The 13,845-nt window shown below is 36.3% G+C and overlaps 1 protein-coding gene across 1 annotated transcript; it reads right to left on the minus strand.

Annotated features, from left to right (window-relative positions):
• Positions 1-4,714: 4,714 nt before the first annotated feature.
• DEFB114 (defensin beta 114) lies at positions 4,715-7,226 on the minus strand. The gene is made up of 2 exons (XM_027525443.1): positions 7,160-7,226; positions 4,715-4,851 (listed from the first exon to the last, which is right to left on the minus strand). Exons 1-2 carry the CDS (start codon positions 7,224-7,226, stop codon positions 4,715-4,717), a joined length of 204 nt encoding a protein of 67 aa, XP_027381244.1.
• Positions 7,227-13,845: the final 6,619 nt, after the last annotated feature.

Genomic DNA, 13,845 nt, shown 5'->3' on the forward strand with positions numbered 1-13,845 from the left:
ATTTTATCCTTACAAGGTAGGTAAAATTATTATTTCTTGCTTATAAATGTGGAAACTGAGACATAAGGAGATGAAATAATTTGCCCATCTTGGTACAGTTAATAAATAGTAATGATTGCAATTGAACCCAAGATGTTAGATACCAGAGTCACACCCCTTCACTGCCTTCTACACTGTGTAATGAAAGGTGTGATTAAATTATTTAAATCTTACCAGTGAAAATGTGATTTTGCTCTGATTTCTTTCAATGATTATGACATAGCAAAGATAAAAATGTTTGTAAATGTAAAATACTAGAAAATTATGTGATATTATTATTATGAAATCATTGAGATATCTAATCCTGTTAGTATGGCTTTTAAAAAATAATTTTGCTATTTCTGGAATACCTTGGTTGAACTTGTTAAATATTTTAAGTAATCATATTGCACATCATTTCAACTGGTATTCATAAGACAAAGCACAGCACCCATCTAATAATTTAATTAACAGTCTATCACATGTACTGAATAAAAGTACAATAGCAAAGTCTCTTTGTTCTTCAAAAGAAGAAACTTCTATAGGAACCCAAGAAAGTGAGACTGTCTGTGGTATCAGAGTTGTAACATTGATTTCTGATGGTTGAGCAGATAGGATCAAGGGCAAGATCTAAAGACAAAGTAACCTAAAAAACAGCACAAAGAAAGATGTACTTTACTAGGTATCAGCATACTACAAAGTCACAGTATTCAGAATAAGATGATATTTTTAAAAAATTGGTCAATTGATCTGCAGGTCCACATGTATATTCATAAATTTAGTTTCTCATGAATATAGCATGTCAAATCTGTGTGGAAAATGTGGCACAAATGTGGCACAAATGATGTTGGGATCAGCAAACTATCAGAAAAAATGTGCAAAAACCCATGTCTGCTAACATATGCTGAATATTAATAAAATTATATATAATTATATTCTTTAAAATGAAGTATATGTATATCTGTATGTATATTTATACATGCATGCATATAGAATATATAAAAAATAAATATGGACATATTTATAATCTTGTCACAGGGAGGGACTTTCTAATCAAGAAGAAAGGCCTTAATAGTTATACAAAATATAATATTATTTAATGTATACACATTTATAATTTATTTATGAATGAAAATCCAGAAAAGCTTAAATAAAAATACTTACAAAATGTAATAGCCAAAGGGTTATTGTACATAAAAAGTGAGTGCAAATTATTTTAAAACTACAAATCATTCTAAAGAAAATTAAGAGCTATTTATGAAAAAAAGCAAGTCATAGGAGAATAAATGAAAATAGCCAGTAAACTGACCTAAAATATTTAACTCACTTGGAATTAGAAAAATATAAATAAATGCATTTGTGACATGTTTCATAATCATCTGTTCATTTTTTTGTTCTTTAAAGAGCAATCAAGACCTGTGGGCTTACTGTGGAAAAACAGGCATGACATCCTGTGTATAAACATTAAAAATGTACTTTGATCCAGGAGTTTCAAAAATTTATGTTCCTCCTACTGACAGTATGCCAATACTTCATGATGTCACCTATATGCAGAATCTCAAAAGCAAAACAATTAAATAAAACAAAATGAAAACAGATTTACAGATACAGAGAACAAATGGGTGGTTACCAGAAAAGAAAAAGAGGTACAAATCTCGAGTTAGTTATGCAACAAATAAATCACAGGGATGTAATGAATAGCACAGGGAATAGTCAATACTACTGTAATAACTTTGTATGGAGACATAAGGTTACTAGACATCATGGTGATAATTTCTTAACATATGTAAATGTCAAGTCTTTATATAGTCCACCTGAAACTAATATAATATTGTACATCCACTATATTTCAATGAAAATGGGCATCTAATAAATATCTTTGAAATGGAAAAAAGAACAGGTGGAAAACTGAAATGTCTAGGATAAATGTTCTTATTATTTTCCAACATTTATTGATTGATATCTACTATGGTTACAAGCCTGTTATAAGTTTGAGGAGAGACAAAGTAATAGATATAAACCCTTTCTAAGACTTCATAATTTACTTGAAATCCAGCTGAGGCTCCAAGAGAGTGGTATCTCTCGGAGTCAGAGTACAGTGAAATATGAAAAGCAAGTCAATACACAGTGCTGACAATACCTTGGCTGGAGCTCTAGAACTGGGGATAATGTACATGGATCTTTGTTCTTAATTAAAACACCGAATCAGGCTATTGGGAAATGGGAATTCTGGATACAGATCTGCCACTGACTGCAGGCATGAGTTAAAACTCATTTTCCCTTTCCTCAATTTTCCCAGTCGTGGCCAAGTTTCCTTTCCACTCCCAGTAGTGTTTTTCTTAATATGGAGGTGTTTCTTGGAAATGATCCCCATCTGCTCAATTTCAGGATTTCATAGGAGTAGATTTTCTCAACCCCTTCATATATTGCTAATCACTTCACTTGCCCACTGTTAAAGTGAAAAATCCCTCCTAGATATAGCTGATATAAACAAATCGGTATGCTCTTCTTCCAACAGCAGTCATTGTATGGGACTCCACTTTTCTGCACATCCAAAGAAAGACTGCATTTCTTCCATCTGATTTCTCCCATTAGATACAGATTTCACAATAGACTTTAAGCTATTGGTGTTTTTTTCCCCCTCCACCCATTTTTATGATAAAGTATGTGGAGATATCTTGTCACCTAGTTTGTTATAATTTTTTCACGCATTTTGGTTTTCCTATTATTTGTTCTATTTAAAAAAACTGTGTTGCTGGTACCATCTTCCAGAATCCCTCTCCTCAAAGTTTTAAAGTAAATCTTGAGTTACTTTGCCTTATTTCTTATTGCATTCAGTGTTGTCAACTTGTTACTTATCCTTGAATTTCTTTATATATGTCTCTCTTCTGTTCTCAAATCTTTGAATTGGATACTGTTATCTGGTTCTTGAGCCTATAGAAGTACAGATTCTGGCTAATCTTCTTGCCTCTAATGGATACATTCTACTTGAATTCAACATTTTCCTCTGAGGTACACAACACTTAAACCCCTGGTGGCTATATGAAGTCCATCTTGGTACAAATTCTTTAACGTAGACATTCCCTAGGTTCACCAGATTTTCAATTAAAAAAAAAAAAAAAGGCAATAATCTTGGGCATGTAGTTAAATTAGTTCTAAAGAATATGATGATTAAAAATATGTTTGGGGACATTATAGAATATTGATAAAGGGTAGATTTATCCCTTGATTTTAGCTGAAAAACAAATTCTAGTCTTCATGTTTCTCCCCCAACTTTTAACATTAAAAGACTATTCGTGTTTAGTACTTATGCTGTGCTGTGCTGTGCTTAGTCGCTCAGTCATGCCTGATTCTTTGCAATCCCATGGATTATAGCTTGCCAAGCCCCACTGTCCATGGGGGCTAGGTGTTCTCACCCTCCACACAGCCAAAAATCTATATATAATTATAACCTGTCCTTTATATCCACTGTTCTTCTGTATCTTGGTTCCTTGTTATTGGTGGTTCTGCCTCCCCAAGTCCAACCAAGCAGGATGGTATAGCACTGTAGTATTTACTATTGAAAAAAGTTGACATGTAAGTGGACCTTGCAGTTCAAATTTGAGGTATTCAAGGGTCAAGTGCATAAGCATCAGATAATATAAAATAAAATGTCTTTTTGAAAGAGAAAAACCTTGGTAGAAGAGAGAAAAAGCCAATAAATATCTCCATGCTCTACTGTAGCTCATGCATTCATCTTATTCAAGGGTCAAGTGCATAAGCATCAGATAATATAAAATAAAATGTCTTTTTGAAAGAGAAAAACCTTGGTAGAAGAGCGAAAAGGCCAATAAATATCTCCATGCTCTACTGTAGCTCATGCATTCATCTCTTACTTAGGTTTCCTGTCTGTTAATGTCAATAATGTGATGAGGATATTTAGACAATTGACAAACTTATAAGTATTAATTTTCATGAACCAAGTTTCTATAGAGATCATAGTTACATTGGAAAGTGCTCAGTGGTATAAGTTTAGGTGAACCACCAGACACAAAAAAAGTGGTCCGACACTGATGCAAATATAGTACCCACGATAAAAAATTAGCAAAAGATATGCCTCTATCAGGGCTTTCCTCTTGGCTTAGATGGTAAAGAATCTACCTGCAGTGCAGGAGACCTGGGTTCAATCCCTGAATTGGGAAGATCCCCTGGAAAAGTGATAGGGTACCCATTCCAGTATTCTTGGGCTTCCCTGGTGGTTCAGATGGTAAAAAATCTGCCTGAAATATGGGAGACGTGGGTTCGATTCCTGGGTTCGATCCCTGGGTTGGGAAGATCCCCTGAAGGAGGGCGCCGCAACCCACTCAAGTATTCTTGCCTAGAGAATGCCCATGGACAGGGAGGCCTGGCAAGCTAAAGTCCATAGAGTTGCAAAGAGTCGGACATGACTGAGTGACTAAGCACAGCACAGCACAGCATGCCTCTATCAAACCTTTTAGAGAAAATAAGATAGATCCTACCTCATTCCATTGAACACCTAATTAACATCTATGAAGGAAGATAACAATATTGGTTTAGTTATTTATTACAGAGCTTCTAATTGCATTCCGACATCTCTCTGCACTGGGGGCACACATGATTCCTTTGAGTTCAGTTCAGTTCAGTCGCTCAGTCGTGTCCGACTCCTTTGGTCAGAGGTAAATCTTCCTTTTCAAGATCAATCATCCTCGAATGCCCTCTCAATGCAGCAAATCTTACTTGGTGACAAACATAGCTCAATTTGCTTTTCATACCTAGCACAGCGTTTCTTACATTGACCATACAATTTTGAGCATCGTTCAGGATCCACCAAGGCTAGAATAAAAGAAGAGTAATTGAAATTACTGATTTTTTAATTTAAGGATGTACTATTTGTGATTATAAAAAGTCCTATGTGTACACTGTAACAAATTTACAAAATGCCAAAAAATAAAAAGACACTAAAATATTATATATCTCCATTATACATGTAAAATTGAAATATTCTGAATTAATACATGATTAGATTGCATGACATATATTGGTCTTCAACAAGATTCAAAAGTTTTAGAGCTACATAATATTCCCTTGAAATTATATATAAGATAATTTATCAATTTTTCAGCTACATAACATTTAGAACTTTACGAGGTTATTTTTTAAATTTATTTTTAATTGGAAGATAGTTGTTTTACAATATTTGCTGACTTCTGCCATACAACCATGTCAGGTTATTATAAACAAATTCATATTACATATCTTAATCTTTGCATAATATATGTTTAGGATAATGGTGAAAGAGTTTGATTCTAGAGTTTTTAGTTTATATATTGCCACCAACAGTGTATGTAAATTTTACATCCCCCCCAAAATGGCATCCACTGCAACTTTAATTTATATGCCTATGGTTATTTGTTTTGTACAATTTTTCTTGCTTTTTCTTTATTTTACTGCTTATATACTTTGCTTATTATATTATTGGTATAATTTTTATTGTTAATGAAAGAAGAGCTGGCTGCACTTGAGTACGTTCTTGTACTCCTTATCCTCTACTGCTTCCTCGTCTTTTTTCTTTCTACTTCTATTCCTCTTCTTTCATTTCTTGAAATATTGCAATGCAGTCTTCAGTGTGATAAATACTTTGCTTACACTGTTTCTTTTAATCTTTTCAAAACCTTATGAAATTAAATTACCATCCATTTTACAGTTAAGAAAACTAAAGCTTTTACCACAGCTACAAAGGAGCTCCAGGTCCTTAATGGAAAACCTGGCCCATTTAATGGCAAGCTCACTATACAAACTATTATAGTATGCCATGTTCACTATCCCTATAGATTATTTTATGCTTGCACTTCCCCTAAAATACTGGCCATTCCTTCATGTTTTAATCAACATCAGTATTGATTTCATCATTTCACAACTCGTCTCTCCAGCATGGTATCACTCTGGACCAAACACTCATCTGACATCCTCACAAAGTATTCACTTAGATTAGACACTTTTTATTGCTTCTTTTTTTACTTTAAGGTTTTATCAAGAGTCAAACCACACCATTCTGCAAGTGATATGTACTACTTGATGAACTCTTTCAAAGCCACTCACTTTGATATCTTGAATTGCCTTTCCTGTTTTTTTTAATTTGTTTTTATTTATTGATTGATCTATGAAAGGCCAAACATAGAGCATTCTGTCCATTTCAGCTGGCATTTCATAACAAGAACAAAGTTTTATGTCAGGTATTTTACCTTTTCTACAATTGCTATTGATTCTGCTGTATTTCCTTTGCTTTTTGTTAAGGACATTAAAAACCCACTTAAATTCTCTAAGTGGCAATGTGCACAAGCTATTGAGTAGGGAGTTAGTAATAAAATCCAGATTTTCTAAGTTTGAATTCAGTTCTATTTCTAAATACATGCTGCACCTTTTGAAATTCCAGCTCTCTAGTGCCAAATTAACACACTTTGGGGCACATATTTGTATCTCCCTTGTTAGAGTCTGGATTACCTCAGTGGCAACACATATTAAAAAGAGCATGTAATCATCCCTGGAGCTACATATTTTGATGATTCACTTTTAACTGATTTTAAAACTACTGTTGTATTCCTTTACTAATGCATTAACTAATTCAACTAAGATTTTTAAGGTCCTATTTCTTTACCTGCCTTTTTATTCTCATTGCACCTCATTGCCCAGCATATTTTGAGACTATATTCTGGATCATTTTATAGAGTTTGTTATTGGTATCCCAAGAGACATATACCTATTCTTAGTCTATTCATCTTCCCTGGGGTTCAATTTATTATGAAGTCTTCACTGATAGAAGACTAAATAAATTAAATAAATTATTATATTCTTAATAACTTGAATATCAAAACAAATAAACACTCCAAGAAGAAAAAAATCTCACCTTAATCAGCTTATTTTATTTGCATTTTGATTTTCAAATTGAAATAAAGTATTGGTATAGCACTATTCTAAAATAGGAAACTGAGTTTCAATATCATCAAGAGACTTTTTTTCAAGAGATTTTTTAATCGAAAGATTTTATTAGAAACCTACACTTTCTAATTTATAATTGAATACTTCTATTTTTAGCCTGGCGCAATAACAACAACCATATGATACATACAATCACACCAGAAGCATCTATTACCTGGTAGAACGAAGGTCGCATAACACAGAAAATGAAAAAGATAATAAAAGATCTTCATTTTGTAGAAAGAAGCTACTGAAAGATTTGCTAACAACTAAAACACTTTCTAGAAAGCCAAGAGACATTTACTATTTATAGTTTTCTAGGGGAAGAAAGGCCCTCTTTTTCCGGAAACTGTTTTAATTTTGTGTTCTTATCTCTGCTCCACTGACTAGAGTTGTGGGCAGAATTGAAAACATTTGATATTAATCAGTCTTTAGGGAAGAATCTGTATGTAAAGATAGTTGTAACATGACATTCTTGTAACCGATGGTGATCAATTAAATACCAACACAAAGGATCACGCATGGAGTGGGCTTGAGATAAATATTTACCACTTTAGATGTAAAACAAATGAGCACTACTGTCAGTTAAACTTCTGATTATTTTTCAAAATATATTCCAATTACTAACCTGGTATGAAAATTCATCAATATGTTCATATATCCAAAATTCTACCTTATATCCAGCCATCTCATTAGCTTCCCCAAATTACTCATTTACCAAAGTCTAGATATTACATCTCACTTTTGTCACTAATTTTTATTACCTTTTTTTTTTCAGGTGTGACTTGAATATTTATGAAGTGCTGTTTCTTTCTAGAAAGGCTCAATTAGTTTCCACTTATTTTAAAGTTTTTGGCACAGTAAAATAAGAAATATTGAAAAATAACTTGCAATGAATATAATTTCCTACCTCAATTTTCTAAGTTTTGTGTGTTCTGGTTACTATAAACATAAGAATTTCTCCTTGCTTTGCAACCACAGAGTGTATCTTTTGTCTCCAGTTAAAAAAAAAAAAAGAATTTAGACAACTTACACCTTCTTCTGTGATGGCCTTCTCCTCAAATATTTGAAAGTTATTTTTTTTTTTTTGTAAATAATCTATAGGAATCTTTAAGCATTTAAATACTTTATCTTTTCCCCACCAACTTTAGTCACAACATTAATTTTTCTGTATTTAAAGTAGCTGTGTTGTCATATGGTTTTACTTTTTCTTGCATATATATCTGAGAATAGGATTGCAGAATCAAATGATTACTCCATGTTTAACCATTTTAGGAAATGTTCAACTGTTTTTCAAAGTGTTTGCACAAATTTACTCATCAGTACTGTGTGGAAGTTATAATATCTTCATATCCTCTCCAATATTTGTTAATGTTGTTTGGTTATATCCCGTTTAGTGGGTGGGAAGTGATAACTCATCATGGTATTGATTTGCATGCCCAAGATGGCTATTGAGGTTAAACATATTTCCACGTGCTTTTTGAGCATTTTTATATTGTCTTTGGAGAAATGTCTATCCAACTCCTAGTCCATTTTATAATCGTGCTTTGTGTTTCTTTTTGTCTGTCAGGGGTGGCAACCGAGAGGAGCTACCCCACGTCCCAGGTCAGGGGCGACGGCCAAGAGGAGCTACTCCATGTCCAAGGTCAGGAGGGGAGACCTCGTCCAGGGTAAGGAGCAGCTGCTGCACTTTGCTGGAGCAGCTGTGAAGAGATATCCCACATCCAAGGTAAGAGAAGCCCAAATAAGATGGTAGGTATTGCAAGAGGGCATCAGAGGGCAGACACACTGAAACCATAATCACAGAAAACTAGCCAATCTGATCACATGGACCACAGCCTTGTGTAACTCAATGAAACTAAGCCATGCTGTGTGGGGCCACCTAAGATGGACATGTCATGGTGGAGAGGTCTGACAGAATGTGGTCCGCTGGAGACGGGAATGGCAAACCACTTCAGTATTCTTGCCTTGAGAAACCCATGAACAGTATGAAAAGGCAAAATGATAGGATACTGAAAGAGGAACTCCCCAGGTCAGTAGGTGCCCAATATGCTACTGGAGATTAGTGGAGAAATAACTCCAGAAAGAATGAAGGGATGGAGCCAAAGCAAAAACAATACCAAATTGTGGATGTGACTGGTGATAGAAGCAAGGTCTGATGCTGTAAAGAACACTATTACATAGGAACCTGGAATGTTAGGTCCATGAATCAAGGCAAATTGTAAGAGGTAAAACAGGAGATGGCAAAGAATGAACGTTGACATTCTAGGAATCAGTGAACTAAAATGGACTGGAATGGGTGAATTTAACTCAGATGACCATTGTATCTACTACAGTGGGTATGAATGCCTTAGAAGAAATGGGGTAGCCATCAAAGTCAACAAAAGAGTCCGAAATGCAGTACTTGGATGCAGTCTCAAAAACAACAGAATGATCTCTGTTCGTTTCCAAGGCAAACCATTCAATATCACGGTGATCCAAGCCTATGCCCCAACCAGTAACACTGAAGAAGCTGAAACTGAACGGTTCTATGAAGACCTACAAGACCTTTTAGAACTAACACCCAAAAAATATGTCCTTTTCATTATAGGGGACTGGAATGCAAAAGTAGGAAGTCAAGAAACACCTGGAGTAACAGGCAAATTTGGCCTTGGAATATGGAATGAAGTAGGGCAAAGGCTAATAGAGTTTTGGCAAAGGAACGCACTACTCATAGCAAACACCCTCTTCCAACAACACAAGAGAAGACTCTACACATGGACATCACCAGATGGTCAACACCAAAATCAGATTGATTATATTCTTTGCAGCCAAAGATGGAGAAGCTCTATACCGTCAACAAAAACAAGACCAGGAGCTGACTGTGGCTCAGATCATGAACTCCTTATTGCCAAATTCAGACTTAAATTGAAGAAAGTAGGGAAAACCACTAGACCATTCAGGTATGACCTAAATCAAGTCCCTTATGATTATACAGTGGAAGTGAGAAATAGATTTAAGGGACTAGATCTGATAGATAGAGTGCCTGATGAACTATGGACGGAGGTTCGTGACATTGTACAGGAGATAGGGATCAAGACCATCCCCATGGAAAAGAAATGCAAAAAAGCCAAATGGCTGTCTGGGAAGGCCTTACAAATAGCTGTGAAAAGAAGAGAAGCAAAAAGCAAAGGAGAAAAGGAAAGATATAAGCATATGGATGCTGAGTTCCAAAGGATAGCAAGGAGAGATAAAAAAAGCCTTCCTCAGCCATCAATGCAAAGAAATAGAGGAAAACAACAGAATGGGAAAGACTAGAGATCTCTTCAAGAAAATTAGAGACACCAAGGGAACATTTCATGCAAAGATGGGCTCGATAAAGGACAGAAATTGTATGGACCTAACAGAAGCAGAAGATATTAAGAAGAAGTGGCAAGAATACACAGAAGAACTGTACAAAAAAGATCTTCATGACCCAGAGAATCACGATGGTGTGATCACTCACCTAGAGCCAGATATCCTGGAATGTTAAGTCAAGTGGGCCTTAGAAAGCATCACTACGAACAAAGCTAGTGGAGGTGATGAAATTCCAGTTGAGCTATTCCAAATCCTGAAAGATGATGCTGTGAAAGTGCTGCACTCAATATGCCAGCAAATTTGGAAAACTCAGCAGTGGCCACAGGACCGGAAAAGGTCAGTTTTCATTCCAATCCCAAAGAAAGGTAATGCCAAAGAATGCTCAAACTACTGCACAACTGCACTCATCTCACACGCTAGTAAAGTAATGCTCAAAATTCTCCAAGCCAGGCTTCAGCAATACATGAAATGTGAACTTCCAGATGTTCAGACTGGTTTTAGAAAGGCAGAGGAACCAGAGGTCAAATTGCCAACATCTGCTGCATCATGGAAAAAGCAAGAGAGTTCCAGAAAAACATCTATTTCTGCATTATTGACTATGCCAAAGCCTTTGACTGTGTGGATCACAATAAACTGTGGAAAATTCTGAAAAAGATGGGAATACCAGACCACCTGACCTGCCTCTTGAGAAACCTATATGCAGATCAGGAAGCAACGGTTAGAAGTGGAAATAGAACAACAGACTGGTTCCAAATAGCAAAAGGAGTGTGTCAGGGTTGTATATTGTCACCCTGCTTATTTAACTTATATGCAGAGTACATCATGAGAAACGGTGGGCTGGAAGAAGCACAAGCTGGAATCAAGATTGCTGGGAGAAATATCAATAACCTCAGATATGCAGATGACACCACCCTTATGGCAGAAAGTGAAGAGGAACTAAAAAGCCTCTTGATGAAAGTGAAAGAGGAGAGTGAAAAAGTTGGCTTAAAGCTCAACATTCAGAAAACGAAGATCATGGCATCCAGTCCCATCAGTTCATGGGAAATAGATGGGGAAACAGTGGAAACAGTGTCAGACTTTATTTTTGGGGGCTCCAAAATCACTGCAGATGGTGATTGCAGCCATGAAATTAAAAGACGCTTACTCTTGGAAGGAAACTTATGACCAACCTAGACAGCAGATTGAAAAGCAGAGACATTACTTTGCCAATAAAGGTCCGTCTAGTCAAGGCTATGGTTTTTCCAGTTGTCAGGCATGGATGTGAGAGTTGGACTATAAAGAAAGCTGAGCACTGAAGAATTGAAGCTTTTGAACTGTGGTGTTGGAGAAGACTCTTGAGAGTCCCTTGGACTGCAAGGAGATCCAATCAGTCCATCCTAAAGGAGATCAGTCCTGGGTGTTCATTGGAAGGACTGATGCTGAAGCTGAAACTCCAGTGATTTGGCCACCTCATGTGAAGAGTTGACTCATTAGAAAAGACTCTGATGCTGGGAGGGATTGGGGGCAGGAGGAGAAGGGAACGACAGAGGATGAGATGGCTGGATGGCATCACCGACTCGATGGACATGAGTTTGAGTGAACTCTGGGAGTTGGTGATGGACAGGGAGGCCTGGCGTGCTGCTATTCATGGGGTTGCAAAGAGTTGGACACGATTGAGCGACTGAACTGAACTAAGATACTCTTTGTATGTTCTTTACTATTACGGTTGGGAGATGGCTGGTTTGCAAGGCTCCTGGAATGGGCTGGGATGAGTTGGAAGGTAATAGGCCAGTTAAAATGCCACAAAGATATTTAGAGATTTAGCACTTTTTCTTGAATATATGCTCTTTGGATTTTTTCAAGTCTGTGGTTAATTTTCAGAGGTCTTAAAAAAGTTTATGTTGATCATTTTATGCCAGTGTTTTGTTACTTTTATCAAAGGGGAAATTTTTGCAGTTATTTAGTAATTTCCCATTTTATTGTTTTCCCATTAGAACAACAGAATGGGAAAGACCAGAGATCTTTCAAGAAAATTAGATATACCAAGGGAACATTTTAAGCAAAGATGGGCACAATAAAGTACAGAAATGGTGTGGACCTAACAGAAGCAGAAGAGATTAACAAGAGGTGGCAAGAATACACAGAAGAACTATTCAAGCAAGTTCTTCATGACCTAGATAACCACGATGGTGTGATCACTCACCTCGAGCCAGACATCATGGAATGCCAAGTCAAATGGGCTTTAGGAAGCAGCACTACAAGCAAAGCTAGTGGAAGTGATGGAATTCCAGTTGAGCTATTTCAAATCCTAAAAGATGCTAGAAGTGCTGCACTCAATATGCCAGCAAATCTGGAAAGCTCAGCAGTGGTCACAGGACTAGAAAGTGTCAGCTTTCATTCTAATCCTAAAAAAGGGCAATGCCAATGGATGTTCACACTACTGCAAGATTGCACTCATCTCACACACTGTCAAAGTAATTCTCAAAGTTCTCCAAGCCAGGCTTCAACAGTATGTGAACCATGAACTTCCAGATGTTTAAGCTGGATTTAGAAAAGGCAGAGGAAGCAGAGATCAAATTGCCACCCTCTGTTGGATCATAGAAAAGGCAATAGAGTTCCAGAAAAACATCTACTTCCACGTTATTAACTATGCTAAAGCCTTTGACTGTGTGGATCACAACAAACTGTGGAAAATTCTTCAAGTAATGGGAATACCAGACCACCTGACCTATCTCCTGAGAAATCTGCATGCAGGTCAAGAAGCAACAGTTAGAACTGGACACGGAACAACAGGCTGGTCCCAAATTGGGAAGGGAGTGTGTCAAGGCTGTATACTGTCACACTGCTTATTTAACTTATATGCAGAGAACATCATGAGAAATGCCAGGCTGGATGAAGCACAAGCTGTAATCAAGATTTCTAGGAGAAATATCAATAACCTCAGATACGCAAATGATACCAGCCTTATGGCAGAAAGTGAAGAGGAACTAAAGAGCTTATTGAAAATGAGAGAGGAGAGTAAAAAAGCTGGCTTAAAACTCAATATTCAATAACTAAGATCGTGGCATCTGGTCCTATCACTTCATGGCAAATAGATGGAGAAACAGTGAAAACAGTGACCAATTTTATTTTATTTTTTTGGCTCAAAAATCATTGCAGATGGTGACTCCAGAAATGAAATTAAAAGATGCTTGCTCCTTGGAAGAAAAGTTATGATCAACTTAGATAGCATATTAAAAAACAGAGGCATTACTTTGCCAGCAAAGGTCTGTGTAGTCAAAGCTACGCTTTTTCCAGTAGTCATGCATGGATGTGAGAGTTGGACCATAAGGAAAGCTGAGCGCCAAAGAATTGATGCTTTTGAACTGTGGTGTTGGAGAAGACTTCTTTTAAAAATTTTAATTTATTATTTTATTGAAGGATAATTGCTTTACAGAAGTTTGTTGTTTTCTGTCAAACTTCAACATGAATTGCCCATAGGTATACATATATCCTCTCCCTTTGAATCTCCTTTCCATCTCCCTTCCCATCTCACCC

This window comes from Bos indicus x Bos taurus, chromosome 23, assembly GCF_003369695.1.
Source record: "Bos indicus x Bos taurus breed Angus x Brahman F1 hybrid chromosome 23, Bos_hybrid_MaternalHap_v2.0, whole genome shotgun sequence".
Classification (NCBI taxonomy): Eukaryota; Metazoa; Chordata; class Mammalia; order Artiodactyla; family Bovidae; genus Bos; species Bos indicus x Bos taurus.

Coding starts and splice junctions, on each gene's coding strand:
- DEFB114 (XM_027525443.1), bottom strand. CDS start 7,226: ATGAAGATCTTTTATTATCTTTTTCATTTTCTGTGTTATGCGACCTTC. Junction 4,852..7,159: donor CGTTCTACCAGGTAATAGAT/GCTTCTGGTGTG, acceptor CTTTTATTCTAG/CCTTGGTGGATCCTGAACGA.